The sequence below is a fragment of the Medicago truncatula genome, chromosome 5 (genome assembly GCF_003473485.1).
Source record: "Medicago truncatula cultivar Jemalong A17 chromosome 5, MtrunA17r5.0-ANR, whole genome shotgun sequence".
Lineage (NCBI taxonomy): Eukaryota > Viridiplantae > Streptophyta > Magnoliopsida > Fabales > Fabaceae > Medicago > Medicago truncatula.
The window spans coordinates 15382418-15402909 of NC_053046.1; the positions used below are offsets into that span (position 1 = coordinate 15382418).

A 20492-nucleotide genomic window follows, 5' to 3' on the forward strand; every position below is an offset into this window, starting at 1 on the left:
TAGTGGTTCAAACGAGTATTAACTTAGAAAATGGTACAATTAAACAAGGGTATTGCTACAACAACATTAATTAAGAAAGTAAAAACTGAAAAATAAAAACATATTATTAACTAAAATAAAAAATCATTTTTTTTATTGAAGCAAGAGTGAGGAAGACATTAAGGATACGCTGGACATCCCCAACGGCGAAGCTAGCACTAATTTTACGAGGATGCCAAATATAAAGAAGAAGAAAATTAAAAATTAATATACGAAATTTAATTAATTTTACTCATATTTAATGAAACTACAACAAAGAAAAGAAAAGTTAACATTAGTTATTTATAAAAGTTGAGCTCTAATGAGTTTTTAGAATTCAAATTTATCCATAATTGACACTAAACTAAATAGATTATCAATATTTTTGTATTATCATCTCTGTTTTAACCAACAAAATTGTTTGGAGTAACCAAATAATATTTTGATGAGGTAGCTACATATATACCTAAATTAAATATTGAAGATTTTTTTTTCTTTTGGGGTAGCCAATGTTACCCCATGCTTATGAAGCCTTTCGCCCGTGGACATCCCAACTAGGTCGGCACCTCCAAAAAACATCAATCCACTGTCGATCACTCATATATTATATAAAAAAAGCGAAAATCTGGTACAAGAGGGAGAGAAACCAAACCCTAATAAAAAACAAAAATTACGGAAAACAAAAATTAAGTGACCCTGACTGGTCCCTAAAGAAATCCCCCAAACAAATTAGGTAACCCTCTATTAGGTAACCCTCTTAGGAAGTTTTACGTTATACTCCTCACTTTCACAGTCCAATGTGAATTGCATTCAAGTGAGTTGCGTCTAATTGTCAAATGAACTCCAAAACTAATGAAATTAATTATCAAATCATTGACCTTTAATAAACGGCTCCTTTTAATTAATTGGAAAATCAAAACTATAGTCTATATTCCAAAATGGTATTCATGCCATGCCAGGTACTCTTTGAACCTCCCTTCAAAAATAAAAAAGGTCTTTGAACCTTTCCCTCAAAAAAAAAAAAAAAAAAAATTCTCCTTATACCAAAAGGAATATCCTATTAAATGTTAAATGTCCAGTAAACATAACGTGATTGGTTCCAACTTTCCTTGACCGAAAATTAAGAAGAAATAGTCACGTTGTTTCCATTAAATTAAGGAAAATGCTAACTTGTGTATGAATGGGGTGTTAGTCACACCCAAAAAAAAATAAGTTACATCCTAGAATGATTAATATATCCTTTAACTAAAATAAAAATTTCAAATTAACTAAATTTACATTAACGTAAATTGAACATAAGTAAACTTAATTTACATTAACCTAAATTGAACATAAGTAAACTTAATTTACATTAACTTGGATTGAACGTAAGTAAACTAAATTTACAATTGAACATAAGTAAACTTAATCTACATTAACCTAGATTGAGCATAAGTAAACTTAATTTAGATTAACCTAGATTGAACGTAAGTAAACTTAATTTACATTAACTTAGATTGAACGTAAGTAAACTGAATTTACACTAACCTCTTATATACATACGTAAACTAAATTTACATTAACCTAAATTGAACATAAGTAAACTTAATTTACATTAACCTATATTGAACGTAAGTAAACTGAATTTACACTAACCTAAATTGAACATACGTAAACTTGAATTTACATTAACCTACATACGTAAACTACACTAACCCCTTTTATATACATACACGTAAACTTAATTTACACTAACCTCTCACTTAAAATCAAATTGACAGACATATCTCATACCAAAACAAACAATAAACAGATAGAAACTCATCGAAAATGAAATTCACTAACCTTTATGAATATAGTACAGATCAATAACAAATATGTTGATTCAGATATTGGTTGCACATCTATGGTGATTTGTGGATGAAAGGGAAGGGGGTAAGGGTTCAGATTGATCATAAAAGATGGGTTTTTAAAAATTTACATGAAGAAGACAATTTTGGTATTATTGTAAAATTTTAAATAAATTTGGGTGTAACTTTTTTTTTTTTGGTGTGACTAGCACCAGGCCTTGTGCATTTAGGCACAAGTTTAGAAGTTAAATGTAGAAACTTATTTTTGGAAATTGTGCATTCAATATCTTTAAAAATTAAAAACTTATTTTTTCAATACAAAACTTATATTTTAATTTTTTTTTTTAAATCAATGACACAAGTTAGCATGACCCTCGAATTAAATATAAAACCATAGATTAAAACATGAATAAAATATGCATTTATTTATAAGTTTCTTTCTCCGTGTTTAGTGAACTCTTAATCTCAACAATAATTGATGAATTTTATTAGTATGTCATACGCTCTCATCCACCAATATTAACTTGCTAACATGCATATCATACACACCTTGGTTTTTGGATGAATGCATCCAACTTTCATGTTTACACTCAAGTCATGGATCCGTCATGACGTTAAGTATTACTTTTTAATATATGTGAGTTGATCAAATATATCAGTTATTTTCAAACGAGTGAAATATTATTTATCGATATTGATATATCTTCAATTTTTCAAATTAAAAGTTTGAAAGAAATACATGAACATATAAACTAAAAAAAAATACAAATTAAACATAGGGTCAAATGGTATCCAAATTCTAACATTTTATTGGTTGGTAAATTTCAATTTCGCTACAAATGTTATTGAAGAATTCTACCATGTCTAACAAGATTCAAAGGGACAAATAGATCATACAATTACATAACCAAATTCACTATAATTCATGGATGAAAATGACTACTCTAATAACTACTCAAATCATTTCCCTTCATATTTGTGTTTGTCAAATAATCCACAAACTGGTTAATATTCTTATCAGAGCTACCTCCTTCACAAACAGCATCCCTAGCCAACTTCTTCCATTCACTAGCATTCCTTCTAATCACTTCACTTCTTTCACTTTCCATCACAACCTTCAAACTCAACATAAATTCTTCTCTCTTCACAACACCATTTTCATCCTCTTTTGGCCTCACACCAACTTCCCAAATTTCCTCTAAAAACTTTGCATCTGGCAATTGATCAGCCCATTGTGGCAAACATACCACAGGTACACCAAGACTTAGACTCTCAAGTGTTGAATTCCAACCACAATGTGTCACAAAACATCCAACAGCATCATGTGCCAATAATTCAAGTTGGTTACACCATGTTACAATTATGCCCTTTTCTTTGATAGAATCTTTGTACCCTTTTGGTAATTTTCCTTGCTCTGACTCTCTTAAAACCCATAAGAAATTCACTTCACTTTCTTTTAATCCCAAAGCCAACTCTTCTATTTGTTCTGATGTTAAAGAAACCATGCTTCCAAAGGAGATATACACTACTGATTGTGATGGCTTTGCATTTAACCAATTAATGCAATCTTCACTTAATGGCTTCCATAAGTTTGCTCCATACCCTTTGTCTCCTTTGATTCTTCCATCTAAGTAAGCAGAAGGAACCATTGGACCAATCAATTTAGCAGGAAACATCTCAGTTAGCCCTTTCACAACCTTCAATACAAAAAGAAAATTGTTAATCATCAATTCATCGTCAACTAAAATTCATAAGAGAAAGATTGGTCCATAAAAATTAACCAAATATCAAATATTTTAGTCATGGATGGAAAACCGGTCACATTTATAAGAAAAAAATAACTTTTTAGATACATTGAATAGTTATTTATATGATCTGTAAATATAACCCGATACGATAATTATTCAATGTTTCTACAAACTTGTTTTTTGCTTATAAATATGATCGGAAAGAGTAATAAAATGCTAAGAATTTGTACCTCTGCTTCTAAAGCTTCAAATGTATTGACAAACATCCAATCAGCTTGATTTAAATTAGAGAATTGATTCAACTTCATAGCCATATAAGCAGGATAACTTTCAGGAAACCTTATAAAACTTGGAAGATCTCTAGAATTCAATGGAGGAAGACCAGGTACAATCAAAGGCAATTCATCTACAGGAGTTTCAATCAAACCATGATGTATACGACAGAAAATGTTACAAACAGCAGCTGAATTGGTGAAAAAAGCAGCACCATAAATCCGATGTTGTTTAGCCACATCAAGTGCCCAAGGTAGAAAAGAATCATACACAATGCAAGTGATTGGTGTTGAAGTTTTTTGGTGTTTTTGAATGAGGTTTGAGAGTGTTTTGGAACCATTGGTTTTGAATGAATTGAGAAAGAGTTCAACATTTTTGGCTTGTGAAAAACCGGATTCGTCGAACCCATCAGAGATTGGTTCGACGGAGATGTTTGGTGCAGTGATGGATTTAACAGTGTAATGGGTTGTTGCAAATGTTGTTTTGATGCCTTTTGAAACTAATCTTTTTGAGAATTGGATTAGTGGACTAATGTGTCCTTGTGCTGGGTATGGAATCACTAAGACATGAACATTGTTGTTGTAGTTTTGCCTCTGTACCACCATGTTTGTTTTCTCTCTGTTTTTCTTTCTCTGTTTTTTTGGGTTTACTTTTGTAGGTAATGAATTGTTCTCGTGTGTCCTATTTATATAGATTCTAAAGATTGATAAACTTTTGGTAAAAAATAATCAATTAAAATTTTTAATGAGTGCTACGCGCGGGCTCTGACTCAATTTTTTTCATTTCTTATGTAAATTTCTCTTAATTTTTTATATAAATCTATATAAATTGAAAAATTTCTTTAAATTTTTGTATTATTTTCTCGTAATTTCTTATGTAAATATCTATGAATATATTGTAAAAAATTTCACTCAAACTTTATAATAATCCTGTCAGGACAAAGCACTCGTCCTTTTTCATGTAAAGTAACCAAAATAACATTTAATATGACAAAGACCATAGAATATCATATTGCGGTGGCATGTGGGATTATTATTGTTGACAACCAAAATGTTGTCAACTTCAAACTGATACTAAAATGCGGCATGGTATGGTGGCGTGTTTGTTTTGACTTTATCAACCCATAAGTTGTCATCTTAACAGCAACACAAATATAAACTTTTACAAAAAAATACTTATAAATATTGTGACTAAAGTCGGCAATGAATGAAACATATTACTCATCTCCGTTTATAAATATAAGTAAAATTGACTTTTTAGGTTAATAATGTATGTGGTCTATATTATTAACCACATATATCATTAAATGAATGAACTTAAAAATTCAATTTTGCTTATAGTTAAAAATAGAGGGAGTATAAGTTATGACATATCCCTTTTCTCAAAAAAAAAAAAAAAAATTATAACTTATCCCTCCTCTCCCTGCTTAACTATGAGACTTGCGTCAACAAAAAAGAAACTGAGACTTTTTAAATCAACGAAAACAAATTGTCCTTCAATAAAATATTCTATGTAAATTTTTAAATACATTTGTTATTATTTTATAAAATATTAATTTGAAAGACAGACACTAACATAACCTAATTGTATATAAATTTTTTCCAAAGTAGTAGACAAGTAAGTTTAAAATAAAAAAAATGGTTAAATTATATTTTTGGTCCCTTAACTATTTAGGTAGTATCGCTTTGATCCCTTAATTAAAATTTTATTTATTTTGGTCTCTTAACTTCTCTCCGTTACACATTTTGGTCGTTAGTTTTAATTAAAAAATGTTTTCTTCATTTTCTTCTGAAATTTTTTTGGGATTCTTGTTGTTGAAGGTTGATAGATAGAGATGATATGAAGATGAAAAAGAGGAGAAAAAGATGAAGGAAAACTAACATTTTTGAATTAAAACTAACGGAAAAGACCAAAATGTGTAACGAAGAGAAGTTAAGAGACCAAAATAAATCAAATTTTAATTAAGGGACCAAAGCGATACTACCTAAATAATTAAGGGACTAAAATGCAATTTAACCTAAAAAAATCTATAGTGTTCAATATTGTTGCAATTGTTTTTGTCGAAAAAATATATTATTGCCATTGTATATAAATTAGAAAAATTAAGCCTGGCCCGCAAACATGGTAGATATTGACATCCAAATACCTACTACCAATTCCACACTGTGGCTTTCATATGAAACATTTAAGTATGGCACGCAAATCAATGTAATTGAAAATGATTAAAAAAAGGTCTTGTTAACAAGTATCCTAAGGACATTGTTTAAGGAACGCATAAAAGGGAAATATGTCTTGAAAATATAAGTCAAACACTTGTTAAAGTCATACTCGTACAATTTTCAATAAAAAAATTGCTACTTTTATATGCTTAAACAATGCTCTTAGAGCACTTGTTAACATTTTCCTTAAAAAAATTACAAACCGAATTAATAGATGGTGTGAGTCTCCCGTGACCTTATCTCAGTTGCTAAGAATATTGCATACCGGGTTTCGAACTCCAAACACCCTATTTTTCCACGTTTGATTGTGGGATAGCATTTGAATGACATTGGGGTGTGTCAATGTCATGTGACATTGGCCGCCAACTACAATGTCACAAATGTACAAAAAGATATAAAAATCATAGTTTTCTTCTCTCTCACTTATAAGAATTTTGTCTTTTTATACCTTTGTAATATTGTGGTTGACCAATGTGACGTGACATTGACATCTCAATATCATCCAAAGTATTTTCCTTAATTGTGTGGACACTTTTTTGTTGTTCATTTAACATTTCCCAAATAAATTATAAATAATGTGATTAGTAATGAACGAAACTTATTACTCCCTCTAGTCCTTTTTAAAAGAAATAAAAACACGTAAATCATGTGGACAAAATAACATTTTGAACGTGTTGTCTAAGGAAAACAACACAATGATTTATGATTTGAAGAGTGTTGTTGGCGTAAGCAATGATGTTTGAGGTGACGAGAAAATAAATTTAGACTTGAGCATTTAATTTAATCTTATTATTTTTTATTTTTTTTTTGTGGTGGCAGAATTAAATCTTAATTTATTTAAAAAGAAAAATACTAACTAGTTCCGTTGAAACACTCTTTGAAAACCTTAAACCTTAAATGATAAATTTATATGAAAAAATGTGCACCCCATGCGTTTAAAAATGAAGTAATTTCTTCTTTTTTTTTATAAAATATATATATATGTATGTGTTTAGTTTAATGAAAATGACACAATAGTTTCAAATTTGGCCAACAGAGTTGATGATGGCATCAGCAATTGGGGTAAAGGTGACGGCATAATAGTGATGTCACTGTTAGGTAACTGTCATTGTGTGTGTCCGTCATATATTTGGCCATGTGGTCATCGTGACTAATAATTGAGCTTATACCAGAAACGTAACACAAGAAGAAATCCTTAAAATAAATGTTGAAAATTGGAAAACACTCAAAGAATCAAAGATTTGCATCTAAAGTCAACTTATGCATAATCAAAAACATCAACAACCAACCTCATGATATAATGATATAATTCCCTCAACGTATGCAAACTTTTTTATTGATTATCATGAATGAATTGAACACGGGAACAATGGTCAAGCAACAACTTCAAATTTTACAAGTAAACTATATAATAAATTTATTACAACTAACTATCAAATTTTACAACCTGATATAATTCCATCAAAATAAAATGTAAGCTTACGTTTTTTTTCTTAAGGAGTTAGTTTAGTGAATGAAAATGACACAATATTTTCAAATTTGACCACGTAATTGATGGCATCAGCGATGGCGTAAAAGGTGATGAGGTAATGGTGACGAGATAATACTGACGTCCTTATTAGGTAACTGTCATTGTGCATGATGTTTTATAGGTACTTGGTATGGTGTGTGTCTGAATCTGATGTATTGGCATGTGATAATTGGATCTATACCTAGTACAAGCAGCGATCATTAAAACATTTGAAATAAAAATTGAAAATCACTCAAAGAATCAAATATTGGCATCTAAAGTCAGCTTATGCTTAATCAAAACAGAAATAATATTTGAATATTCATTTTGTGATAACTTTTGCAATAATTTTCTCTCTCATACTCACATTATTTTTTACTTTATCTCTCAATTGTTTTGGTTTTCGTGCAAATATCAACTTTTTCTTTGTAAATTATGGTTGTTCCAAAAATTGTCAACCAAATAGTTGTTCAAATAACACTCCTCATCAGTTTTAGTTACACCCTTTTTTTGACAGAATTTTTAGTTACACCTTTTATAATTAAAGAAATGATATTTGTATTATAACAGTGTTTAGATACTCTATAATACTCTTATTTGTTTTTTACTCTCTCTCCCCTTTTTTCAATCTATTGTTTTTTTACCAATAATAAAGGAGAAAAATGATGTTATTCCAAAAATTATTACAAAATAGTTGTACAAATATTATTACTGTTATAATTATATGAACTCTTTATCTGTATTTCTAAGAAGACCTGTGCTATTTGTTTGTTACGAAGGAACAATTTTATTTGTATAGAAATTGTTTTCATCATATTTCATTTGGTGAATCTGAATGTTGGAATTTGGTAAGAGAACAATGCAAGAAAAGCTATAGATAAAATTCAAACTTAGAAATCAGATCTTACTAATTTGAATTTTGAAGAACTAAACCTAACAGAAAAATGTTGGGTTTGAAGAAACCCAAAAGATGCAAAAAGGACATATTCAAATGTTATTTAGAATATAAAATTGTTGTCGAACCGTATCTTTAAATACGTTGGCAAACATAGTTTCGTTTTCTTCGATCAGTTTTTTCTATTTTTCAACTGAAATATTTGGTCTTAAATATATGAGAAATGATATTTGAACAATCATTTTTTACAACTTTTATGACAACTTTCTCTCTCATACTTATATTATCTTTTTACTTTCTCTCTCTATTGTTTTGGTTATTTTGTCAATACCTCATTTTTTTTGTAAAATTTTAATTGTCACAAAAGTTGTCACATTTATGGATGTTCAAATAACACAACTCAAAACTGAAGTCTGACCCAGACTCAAAAAGGACGGACGAGAAAAAAAAATGCTTTAAAAATTGTAGGGCTGATGTAGTAACAACACACGACATGGTAGAAACAAATCAGAAAAGCAAAAATAAATAAACACTAATTATAAAAAAGATATTTCCTTCACAAAAAAAAAAAAAAAGGACCATACACAAGTTGTGTGACGTGACGAGTATTTTAAAATTGTAGGGCCCATGTAGTAATAATACGCATGTTCGACCAGCGAAAATGAATATAAAATTTATATATCAAAGCAAACTTTCATTTTTTAGGTTTATTGAATAAATGATGAATGTGGTATATAATATGTTAAGAGTCCCACCAGGGCCGTCCCTGAGAATTCGGAGGCTCGGCTCTGGGAATGAAAAGAGGCCAGTGATAAAATCAAAACATATTTTTTTTAAAGACCGATGTTCTATTTATATTTTTTAAAAGATAAATACAAGATGTCGTATATATGCGGTACACCCAGAGGTGAAAATGACTACCGTATGCATGAGGAACCCCCACCTAACACCAAAATCAATCATGAGGAACCCCCACTCTTGAGGCCCATCCTTGAGGGAGGCCCAGCTCGTTTGAGCTGTTTGCACCCCCTCAGGGACGCCCCTGAGTCCCACATCGGATAGGTGATGGTCTGACAATGTGTTTATAAGTGGGGGCAATCCTCACCTCACAAGCTGGTTTTGTGGGGTTCTGTTAGGCCCAACCACGATTTCTAAGATGGTATCAGAGCCTCTTCAAGATCCATTGGGCCACCTGCTATCAGGTTTCCGCTATTGGGCCACCCACCATTTATGTCCATGAACCAAGCCTAATCGTGCTGGTCGTGAGGAGGTGTGTTAAGAGTCCCACATCAGATATGACATGGCCTGACAACGTGTTTATAAGTGGGGGATCAATCCTCACCTCACAAGCCGGTTTTGTGGGGTTGTGTTAGGCCCAACCACAATTTCTAAGATGATATAAACCACATGCGTCATTTATTCAACGAATATAAAAAGTCAAAATTTGCTTATAAATGAGACATGAGGGAGTAGGATTTAGGGTTTTCTTCAACCTAACCTCTACGAACAACTTCATTCTAACTCTAATAATCAAATCTAGATTGCCTGCTGTTCAAAAAACAGGCAGTTTCTGATAGAAACCCAAATTAACACAGACAAATAAATTGTATTATTGAATTGAAAATAGATGTATTACAGAAGATAACCCCTGTAACCCCTGAGCAAAAACTCCTCATAGAAGAGACATTCCTCTCTCGGCCCAAACCCTAAGGTTCTAACTGAACAAAATGATCAAAGATGTCTAACTCTATCCTCTCATTCCTTTATATAACCTCTCCACTTTCTATTTCTATTGTAACTAACTCTCACTCTAAGGCCTTGAACATTTGGGCCTTTGCATACACATTAGATCCTATCAGTTTCCGAAAATTTTGCATCTCAACTGTTAATTACGGATTGGACGGTTTATATTACACATTAAAAAATCAACTAAACGCAATCTTAGCCATCAATTTTAGATTGGACGGCTAACACGCATAAGTGAAAAAGAAATAAAATACAATAAAAAGGGTTTAAATTGTGTTTTGTAACTTCAATTTTTTTCACCATAAGAAAAAGACACTTGTAAAAGATTTTGATGTCCCTAAAAAAGGATAAGGAGAAGAGCTTTTGTTTAATAGATGTCTTGAATATAAGATTGATGCATTTTATAAAACTTGAAATGATGATATTTAACAAGACTAATTTTTAGTGTATGTTTTTATAACCAAACTCCTCTCCCCAAACCAGCTCAGTAGCTCTCAGTAGAATTAAGGGATTGGGGTTATGTGCAGTCGGTAGGTAGCAACTGCACTACCGTGGTAACCTCTAGACCATCCCCGATCATGATCAGACGTTCCAGATTAGCTAAATCCAAAATCTGCACGGAAACAAATCCTGTGCCGTGAGTTTTTCACCGGGGAGTGTCCAGTGGTGATCGTGGCCCTTCAATTCTGTGTGATCCACTGAAACAAAAGTGAATCAGTGGCAGAGATTCCACTGCAAAAAAATTACACTGCAGTGCAGAGGATCTCTCTAATTGCAATCAATAGTTGTTTGATACCATAATATCAAACAACATGACATATTTCCATCTCAATACACGCCTTTTAACAATATGCTTTATAAAATTAACATTACTCGAGGAATTCTTTATCTTTTAATCCCCTAGCTTTAACTTTCTCTTTATCTCTCTTAACTAATCATTCCCTCTCGTCCAAATAATTTTTTTAATGAGATTATCTCTGTGTGAAATACACTAAAGCCGCCAAATATGAACTGTAGAGCTATCACAAATATTGTCTTATATTTGCATGAGCCCAATTATACAGTATACTACTTGGTGGTACCAACGTATATTCATGCAATATATGCATCATTATTATGAAAATTAACCTCTGGAATAACTTTTCGACCCACTTCAAGAAACGTTATATTCTGAAATTTCTGCTGCTAATAATATACATTGATTATTGTGGGTCAACTGTCTCATTAAATGGATGCAAAGAATATACAACAGTTGGAACCTCATTTGGAGAACTAAAAATTGAAGGATACAATGCATTAATACAAAATTTCTATACTTCACTCAATGAATGAATGGCTAGAACTCAAAAAATCGACGTGAATGAGCTCTTACCAGTACTTGCCGGCAGCTAATATGCAATATAACTACACAAAAATCTTGCCGCGGTATATGTCAATTTCCTTTAGAAAAAGATGGCAATTTCCTTTTCAGTCATCTCAAACACATGGTCTCTTGCATCAGATAAAGCACTCTGTATATGAAGAATAATTAGATCCTTCAAAAGAAAATGAAAGGTAAAGTACACGTGAGCAAATCCAAAGGTTAAGCATAAAATAGTACCTGTCCAAATTTGGTAAGGAAATTACTGCCAATGTTTAGAGATGTGACAGCAACATCTTCATTAGATTTGAGTGCTTGAGCAATAGCAAAAGCTCCATCATCCTGTGAGTTTGACGAAGACGATATTTAGAAATTATTATGAAAAAACCATTGTGAATGTAAAAGACAAATAATCATACCCTTATTTCATTAAATCCTAAATCTAGTGAGGTTAGAGCTTCATTAACAACTTTCAAGCTGCGAGCCAGACACAATGCACCCTACAATAGTTTTTTCATAAAACATTGATTAACGAAGATCGAAAAAAAAGAGGATCAGTCGGAAAAATGACTCAGGGTACTGAAAAACAAACTTCGTCTCGAAGTCCATTTGCTCGTAAGTCCAGAACTGATATTGTGGTATTATATTTTAAAGCATCCGCAATGAACTCTGCCCCTTTTGCTCCTATCTGAATAAATATTTTGTGTTACAAAGAGAGGATATGCATTACAAGCAATTTACAGGTACACATGGTGAAAAGTTACCTGGCACCAACCAAGTTTAAGGGTTTTTACGTTTCCATGGAACTTGATAACTTCGGCCAAGGCCTTGGCTCCATCTGGTCCAATGGGATTATAACTAAGTTCTAACTAACAATGAGAGATAAAACCTGTGTCAGAGCATGAAAAGACAAACAAAAATAAAACCAGAAAGTAATACTTGAGGCTTACAGTGGTAATAACTGAATTATCTTTCAAAACTTTAGCAACAGCACCAACTCCAACAGCATGAATGTTATTTCCTCCCTGTAATATTAACTTAGCTTAGCCATTGATTGAAAAATATATATATCTATATATATATATATATATATGGCAGACCATGGCTGATATTGGACAACACTGATCCCATATTATTCTTTCCATTCTTTTAGGGTAAGGGCCATAGCAGGGGTCACAGAATACACATAACTATACAGAACCAAATACAGAGGAGGTCTTTTTACCATATCTAATGTCGTTATTGACCGATTTTCCTTTAAAGCATCTGCCAGTTTTTCTGCACCCTGACAATTTTACATAATTATTAGCAGTCAGAAATCATATTGTCCTTTTAATAATATATAATATATGTTTTGCATATATATATTAGTTTTGTTGCAAGTTGTTATTGAAAATATGAAGGGAAAGCCGGTTTCTCGAGAGTGTCCATACAGACCAACAACCACCATCTATCCATTTTTCTCCTGGTCAAGTTTATACACATTAACTTATTGTCCAATTTTTTTGTTTCAGATACACAAATCTGGTATCCATGCACTTATGGTTTTGACAGTATACAACAGTTATGGGAAAAAAATCAGGAATCTATAATATCATATCAGTATAATACTTGTACATCTTAGAAATCCTATTTATTGTATGAACTCTCACACTTTGTATTGGCATTCTGAAGAGATTTACAGTAATATCACATAAAGTATGTGAAATAGGGTATGACTGCGAGAAGAGTACCTCATCACCGATGTCATTCATGTAAATGTTCAACCATAACAGGCTTTTGATCTTTTTAATATACCCAGCAACATAGAAAGCACCTTTAGCTGTTAATGAGTTGTTGCCTATGTCTAGAAGTGTAAGTTTCCCTTGAGAACATATAATGCTTGTCAGTTACTTGTAAAATATTAAAGTGGAATTATTGATGTATAAATGACATGAAAAATATCAGAAAATAGTATAAGTTTACCTTTATGTGATGTTAATCCAGTCATCAAAGAACGAATTCCTTCATCGCCAATAGAATTTCCGTGCAAATGTAGTTCCTGTCCATATATTCAGAGTAAATCATGCTTGTTTAAGGCACCATTTAGCCAGATACGCTTCAAGTTGATGCAACATTTTGTCATTGTGATAGGAGAATATATTTATTGAAGTAATAGCACCCCACTTTTGTCAGGTATGATTTGGATGTTTTAATAACATTGTATGATAAGAGAAACATGATTTAGAACTGAATTGCACAGTTAGATCAAGAGGCCACCGCCCAAGGTGTGGTATTCCAGAAGTTATAACTAAAACTTGGGAAAAATATAAGGCTGGCCATTTCATTGGAAAGAAAATAATTAAGAACAGTACCCTTATAGACTTGTTTCCCTCGAGTGCTTTAGCCAATGCATTAACCCCCAAAGCACCACCATAGTTTCCACTTGAATCGGAAAAAATGTCAGGGAAGAATTCTTAAAGGAGATCAAAAAGTAATGCAACAGTTCCAAGTTAAAATTACAATATCAAAAGCATGAAGGAATAAATCAACTTGACATTCCCTCGGTTTCAAACAAGGAAGATTAGGGAAAGAAAAATTATGCGAGAAGACATAATGTTAGTTTTTGCTTACTTGAGATGTATATTTCTTATGCTGTTATTCTCAAGAAGTGCTCCAGCCAGACTGGTAAATCCCTACCTCTCCAATTCCAAGAAACAAATTAAAATAAAATTTGGAATTTGGATACTAGGGGTGTCTACATTATTAGAATAAGCTTGGGAAAAATGCATACAGAATATTCAATCATGTTGTTGTTAAGTTCAAGAACCCGCAAGCTCGAATTTTTCTTCAGCATTTCTGCAATAGCTTTTGCACCCTGCATAACACGGTGAGCAATTCTCAGTGCAATGTAGGAGGAAATGGCATTTAATGAGTAATACTTTTTAAAAAAAAAAAACTCTGTATCCAACCTAAGAGCCGACTAATCCGAGGGGTCCAATCCCACCATCCACTTGCGGGGACCCCATTTAAAGCCAGAACATAGTTTTGTATGGACTTAACCCACCGAAATTGGTGTCAGGGGAATCGAACCTGAGACCTTGAGAGGAGCACACTCCAAGGTCCCAAGCCAACCCGCTAGGCCAACCCCAAATGGGTTTATGAGTAATATTTAATAACAAGCTAACCTCATCCCCCAAGTCCGCACTGTTTAGCTGAAGCTTCTCAATGGTGGAGTTACCCATCAGTATGTCACATAGACACTGTGAACAAGAATATGAAAACAATATTAAACCCCAGTTAGACAATGATCAGCTATTATATCATCTGTTTGAGAGAGAGAGAGAGAGAGAGAGAGAGAGAGAGAGAAGAGGTAGGTTATCATAAAAGTCAGAGAATATGTACTCTATCAGTCAAACATAGCTCTTAAGCTCGAAGAGTCATCAATTCATCATGGTTAGTTAAGTAAACAATAAATTTAGTCCAAGATGCTCAAAAGCATAAAGACAAATGGAAATATTCTACCAACTACAGTCTCAATAATAAAACATGATGTCATTGCCATTCCTGTCGTTGTCATTTTGTGTATGATTGAAGGATTGTAGATTATCAACACAAGCTCAGACGGTAGCAAATATACCTATGTATACCAAGTTTTACTCTTTGTCTTTACTTGAATGGATTATTAAATTAACTAGCCATAGCAAAGGCACAGTAGGTTTGATTAATGTTTAGAAAATAAAATAATATCTCATAATATCTTAGAGTATCTTGGTTTATCTCCTAGGATCAGTTTTCAATCTTAGCATATCTAAGATTATCTATCAAGTCGGTATCAAGTTATTATCAATTATATTCAAAGTTCTTATTATTTACTCTCATCCTTTTATCTAGAACCACACAACGTCAACAATTAATTAATTCCAAAAGTAAGTTATAACTTAACTTGGTTTGACCAATTTAGGTGGGCTAATTTAGCTTCTTCAAATAAAAAACTTAACTTGGTTTGACCTATTAAATTAAACTCCAATAAAATGATTTTCGGCATTCTTTTGGATAATATGCAATACTATATTTGATTGCAAAGTAAACAGCCAAAAAAAAAAAAACATGAAATAACAAAATTCCCACATAAGATTAGTCCCATTTTGTCCTCCATCACTATTAGTACAAACGTGTAGAATAAAGGGGAGTCGATGTGCTAAAGATTATTTATGTTTTATTTCGGGTATGTAGTTGAGGCAACTCAATTAGATAAATTTAGAGAAATACTAAGAAGGAATAGTAATTAATCCAAATCCCAAATTAAGAGATGTAATAAATCTGAACACTTAAGACTGACCTTAGCTCCTTCATCTCCAACAGGATTGCCTGAAAGATCAAGAGTCTTCAGTGTGATGTTTGACTGAAGAACACCATCAAAAGCTTTCATGCCAGCAGCAGTTATTCCATTTGCAGCAAAACTCACTTCCTCTGCATTCTATATAGTATATACAATAACAAAATATAGTAAGCACATGAACACAGACATAACACCAAAACACATCACTAATTGCATGACTTTCATGACAGATCAAGATTATAAACCTAAATCCAGCTTCCATCAAGCACATTTTAGTATAAGCAAGATTTGACTCAATTAATAGCAATACAAGTTTCCAAGCAATCCATATATTTTATCAAACTGATAAATTACACATCTTGATTAGAAGAAGAAAAAAAAAATCTGAGGGTTTTGAACTGGTTGTAGCATCTGATCTGGCAAAAATATATTTTTCTTAAACAATCTGTCTATTCAATGTTTTAATCAATTTTCTATTCATACTCCAATCACACCCCTTCCACTACTTATAAGCTGCAGAGCATCTAACTAAGGTGTGTTTAGTACCTTTGATTTTCACTAGTAATTACAAAAGTGATACCTTGCTTTCCGTTTTAAAAAAATTTGTATCGTAAATGATGGTCAATAGTAATTTCCAATACAATTTTTTCATAACAAGTAACTTGGAGAAAACAAGAAGTCGATTTTGTATTTATTAGTGCAAACGGAAAATGCAGACTAGAAAATCTTCTCAAACCAAATAAGCCCAAAAAGTCGTTAATGACACCTTCCAAGTCATAGATGAATATTTAAAGTAAAATGATGAAATATTCAATATCAATTACAATGATTTATCCATCATGACATTTTGAATTAAGTAATATGCTGAGTAGGTATACTTAATAATTTCAGTTACTCAATTTTCTTAAAAAACATCAATGTAAGAAATAAATAAATAGTTAGAACTACTTTCATGTCTTAAATATATGCTTTGCCTTCATGTCATTGCATAAATGTGTCATTTCGAATACAAATTGTTATTTGCCAAATATCCAGATTTGCACTTCATATCTGATAGTTAATAATCACTTACACATTATAATTTACAACTACATCCTCGATTCCACTAGTAGTATGCTTCTATGAGAGAAAAAGTCAGTTACATGAGTCCAATGGAGTACTTATTTTTGGCTTTGAAAGCTGTTAAATTCAAATTTATTCAATTATTCAGTAGGCTTTTGTTCCTCCAAATAACTGAAGCAACGAATACTCTAGATGATTCAGGGATATGCTTGTACGGGCAACGCCCCAGTTTAATTTCCAATAACAATCTGATAAATGAAGGATAGTAGGTACCTGGTTAAATGCCAAGCTCTCCGCAAGAAAGAATAATCCTTCATCTCCAAAATTGCGCCCTGCCACATCATATGTATGATAACTGAATTTTTCTTTATCAATACATTTATATCAATAGTACACACAGATTAAAAGGGTCATGTCGGTATAGAATTAGTTTTCTTTCATTTAGATTTAATGAATTTGATTTATAAATCAGTTTATATGTATGGATCGTAATATAAATAACACATGGTTTAAATTGATTTTCAAAACAAATTTGATACTTGGAATACCCTAAGAATATATGGAACTAATTTTATGAGTAACTTCATTCATTGTCCCTGTTTATAATGTGGTCAAAATGTAGAACAATCACACTAACCAGAGCAAGATCATCAACCAAAGAATCAAATAATTATCGCTAAAATCAAATCCAGTCCAACCAAATATGAGTGGACTTTTAAATAGACAACTTAAATCAGAGATTTTAAAATTAAATCAACTTCTAATTCCTAACTCTCCAATAATTCATTTCATTCGTAAAATCACGTCAAATCCCTCAAGTTTTTTTGAGAGGAAAAACATGTTGAAAAGACAACGAAAACAAAATCAAGAGACCCAATCCATGAATGGTACAATGACAATGCTATTTTGAAAGTTTTACAAAAAGAAACCTTATTTAATGATTAGAAGCATATCAGACAACCATAAACACCTTTTTCATATATCAATCCAGCCAGCATACCTGACATATCAGTATATGAAAATGACCTCAGTTCTCGAGCAAACTCATTCAGTTTCTGTTTAGATTGGCTATCAATCTTCGCCCCAAGCTGAGACAACAAATTTGTACCAGCAGCAAAAGACCATTTCAATCCTTGTGAAGCAGACTGGCTTTCAGCTGTCGTAGACTTTGATTGCTTTGGAGTTGGAGCAACAAGCTTCTCCACCAATTTCCAGATAACTGTAAGCTGAAAACAAATTAGTACCACCACAATTATGAAAGTTTACAAATAATGCGCATTTGCAATCACAAAAAGAGAAATATAATAATAACAGTAAAACACCACCCAACAAGGAAGCACATATACTTCAAAATGTCTAGCATACTGGTGTTTGATACTTACTCCTATGAGTCCTATCAAATTACCTAGCAGTGAGCTACACATGAGAATTCCCTTGGTTTGAGCAGGGTCATGTGTTAAGGGCAAAAACATTGTTATCTAAAAGGCCTCCCTAGGAAGACACAAGGTGCTGCACCTGCAGTTATCATCTTAGATACTTTCTTGAACCTCGTGCACCATATCATTTTATTTTTGGAGAAACATTCAATGAACTCGATAAAATTATTTTGTGATAACTTCCTATCATGCCTAAAATGATCAATTTTATTGCCTCAATTACAAAATGACTCTACTATTATTTTTAATAATTAATGTCCAATGATAATAATGATACATATGAATGATAATTATCCTATTATACATATGAATCATATCCTAATTTTTCAAAAGAAGAATGTCGCCAACACTCTATTATTATTTGCACCACAATCAAAAATAACAACAACCAAGCCATAATGCTCTGTCAATTCATTAATCTATAAGTCTTTCTTAATAGTTTCTCTTATTGTTTTTCTAGGTCTTCCTCTGCCTCTAGTGATTCAACTATCCTCCATCTAATCTACTCTCCTTAATACAAAATCTACAAATCTTCTCTCTACATGCCCAAACCATCTAAGCTGAGTTTCAACCATCTTTTCTACAATAGGTACTACCCCAACTCTCTCTCTAATCTTATCATGTCTAGTCTTACCACACATCTAACGCAGCATCCTCATTATATGCACTACACTCCTCACCCACTAGTTGCAATTTCAAAAACAATAGTGAAATAGGATCAAATAATAAAGTATTTGAAGCATTTAAAAAATGCATTAGCAACAATTATCTTTTTCAAATAATCTCATCCATACATCAAAACCAATAACATTACCACATCATGCAATATCAATTAAAATGCAGGAATCAAACTTGAATTCACAAAATCACAACTATACTTGGAATAATTGCAAAAAAATTGCATTATTTACAACAAAACATATAATTAACCCGCCTGTCACACAAACACCTCTGCTCGAAGGCGTGTTCAGTGCACACAAACACAACACCGACACATGCGATTACATTCAATTAATTTAATTTCTCAGTATCATTTCCGGTGGTGTCCGTGTTAGTTCTTCATAGTTCAATCCTCATTCTCAAATGATCACGAAATGAGTATAACAAAACACGAAAAACTACGCAATGAATTGAATAGTGAATACCGATAGTAAGTGCTAAGAACACTCCAAACGGAGCAACATTCGTCGCAATCTGCTTAACCGAAGCAACCGAAAGCGTTGCATCCGCCTGAGACTCACGATAAACTCTCCGAGAACCAGAAGCACGTGCTGAAGTTCCTTCAGCCTTAACCACGAATCTTCTAGAACCCGCTCCTAAACCGAACGGTCTTCGGCGATTCAGAGTCGGAAGGATAACGAATTGGATGGCGGTTCCGGCGAGCGATTGCAACCGGCGGCGGAGACGAAGCTACAGAGAGAGAGAGAGAGAGAAACTGTTAGGGTTTGGATAAGAGAGAGAAACTGTTATGGAAGATTTGATAGAGTTAGTTAGTAACTTACTTGCGGCGGTTGCGGGTGTGAGTACAGAGAGAGAGTGGAAGTGCTTAAAGACATGGTTTATGAAGAATGAAGGAGCATATAGAAGAATTGAATTGAAGATATAGAGATATTGAAGATTTAAATAGTGGGAAATTCAGTGGAGAGTGAAAATGAGAGTTGAGATTGAGAGAATAGTAGTGTGTCTGGAGAAGAAAGGAGAACGACTAGAGAGGTTTGGTGTTCTTTGTTGTGTTCTCTTCTATCATTTGGGATTTTGGGTTTTATTGGATTGGATTTTTAATTTTTCTAAAATTTTTACGGTTTCTTTTTTCAAATTTTTTATTTTTTATTTATGGTTATTGTTATTAGAGCATCACAATAGTAGTTCTCTAACAAAGATTCCTTAAATAGACCCCACGTGACACGTCACTTATTTATAATTTTAAAATAAAAATACCTACCAAGGATTCAAATTCAGTTTGGGTAAGTAACATCGATGGCGTATATTTTGGTATGATTAGTTGTCCTAATAGTACAAGGAGGATATCCGATTAAATTGTCCTTATAAATATCTAAAATTTCGCTTTTAATTTC

General features: G+C 32.3%; 2 protein-coding genes across 3 annotated transcripts; both read right to left on the reverse strand.

Moving 5' to 3' along the window:
• Positions 1 to 2623: 2623 nt before the first annotated feature.
• LOC11414362 (UDP-glycosyltransferase 74B1) lies at positions 2624 to 4533 on the reverse strand. Its single transcript, XM_003613303.4, has 2 exons — positions 3826 to 4533; positions 2624 to 3544 (listed from the first exon to the last, which is right to left on the reverse strand). Exons 1-2 carry the CDS (start codon positions 4471 to 4473, stop codon positions 2792 to 2794), a joined length of 1401 nt encoding a protein of 466 aa, XP_003613351.1. The 5' UTR covers positions 4474 to 4533; the 3' UTR covers positions 2624 to 2791.
• Positions 4534 to 11374: 6841 nt separating this feature from the next.
• LOC11412180 (NLR family CARD domain-containing protein 3) lies at positions 11375 to 20151 on the reverse strand. Of its 2 annotated transcripts, XM_003613304.4 has the most exons (18): positions 19920 to 20151; positions 19563 to 19827; positions 17982 to 18200; positions 17255 to 17313; positions 15920 to 16057; positions 14766 to 14840; positions 14372 to 14455; positions 14212 to 14273; positions 13953 to 14022; positions 13564 to 13639; positions 13332 to 13462; positions 12824 to 12883; positions 12549 to 12623; positions 12363 to 12467; positions 12191 to 12286; positions 12018 to 12098; positions 11839 to 11940; positions 11375 to 11749 (listed from the first exon to the last, which is right to left on the reverse strand). In XM_003613304.4, exons 1-18 carry the CDS (start codon positions 19971 to 19973, stop codon positions 11681 to 11683), a joined length of 1821 nt encoding a protein of 606 aa, XP_003613352.1. In that variant the 5' UTR covers positions 19974 to 20151; the 3' UTR covers positions 11375 to 11680. The 2 variants fall into 2 exon arrangements, with proteins under 2 accessions (XP_003613352.1, XP_024640457.1); XM_024784689.2 differs by lacking the exon at positions 19920 to 20151 and having other exon boundaries at positions 17982 to 18207; positions 19563 to 19700.
• Between the last annotated feature and the right edge of the window lie 341 nt (positions 20152 to 20492).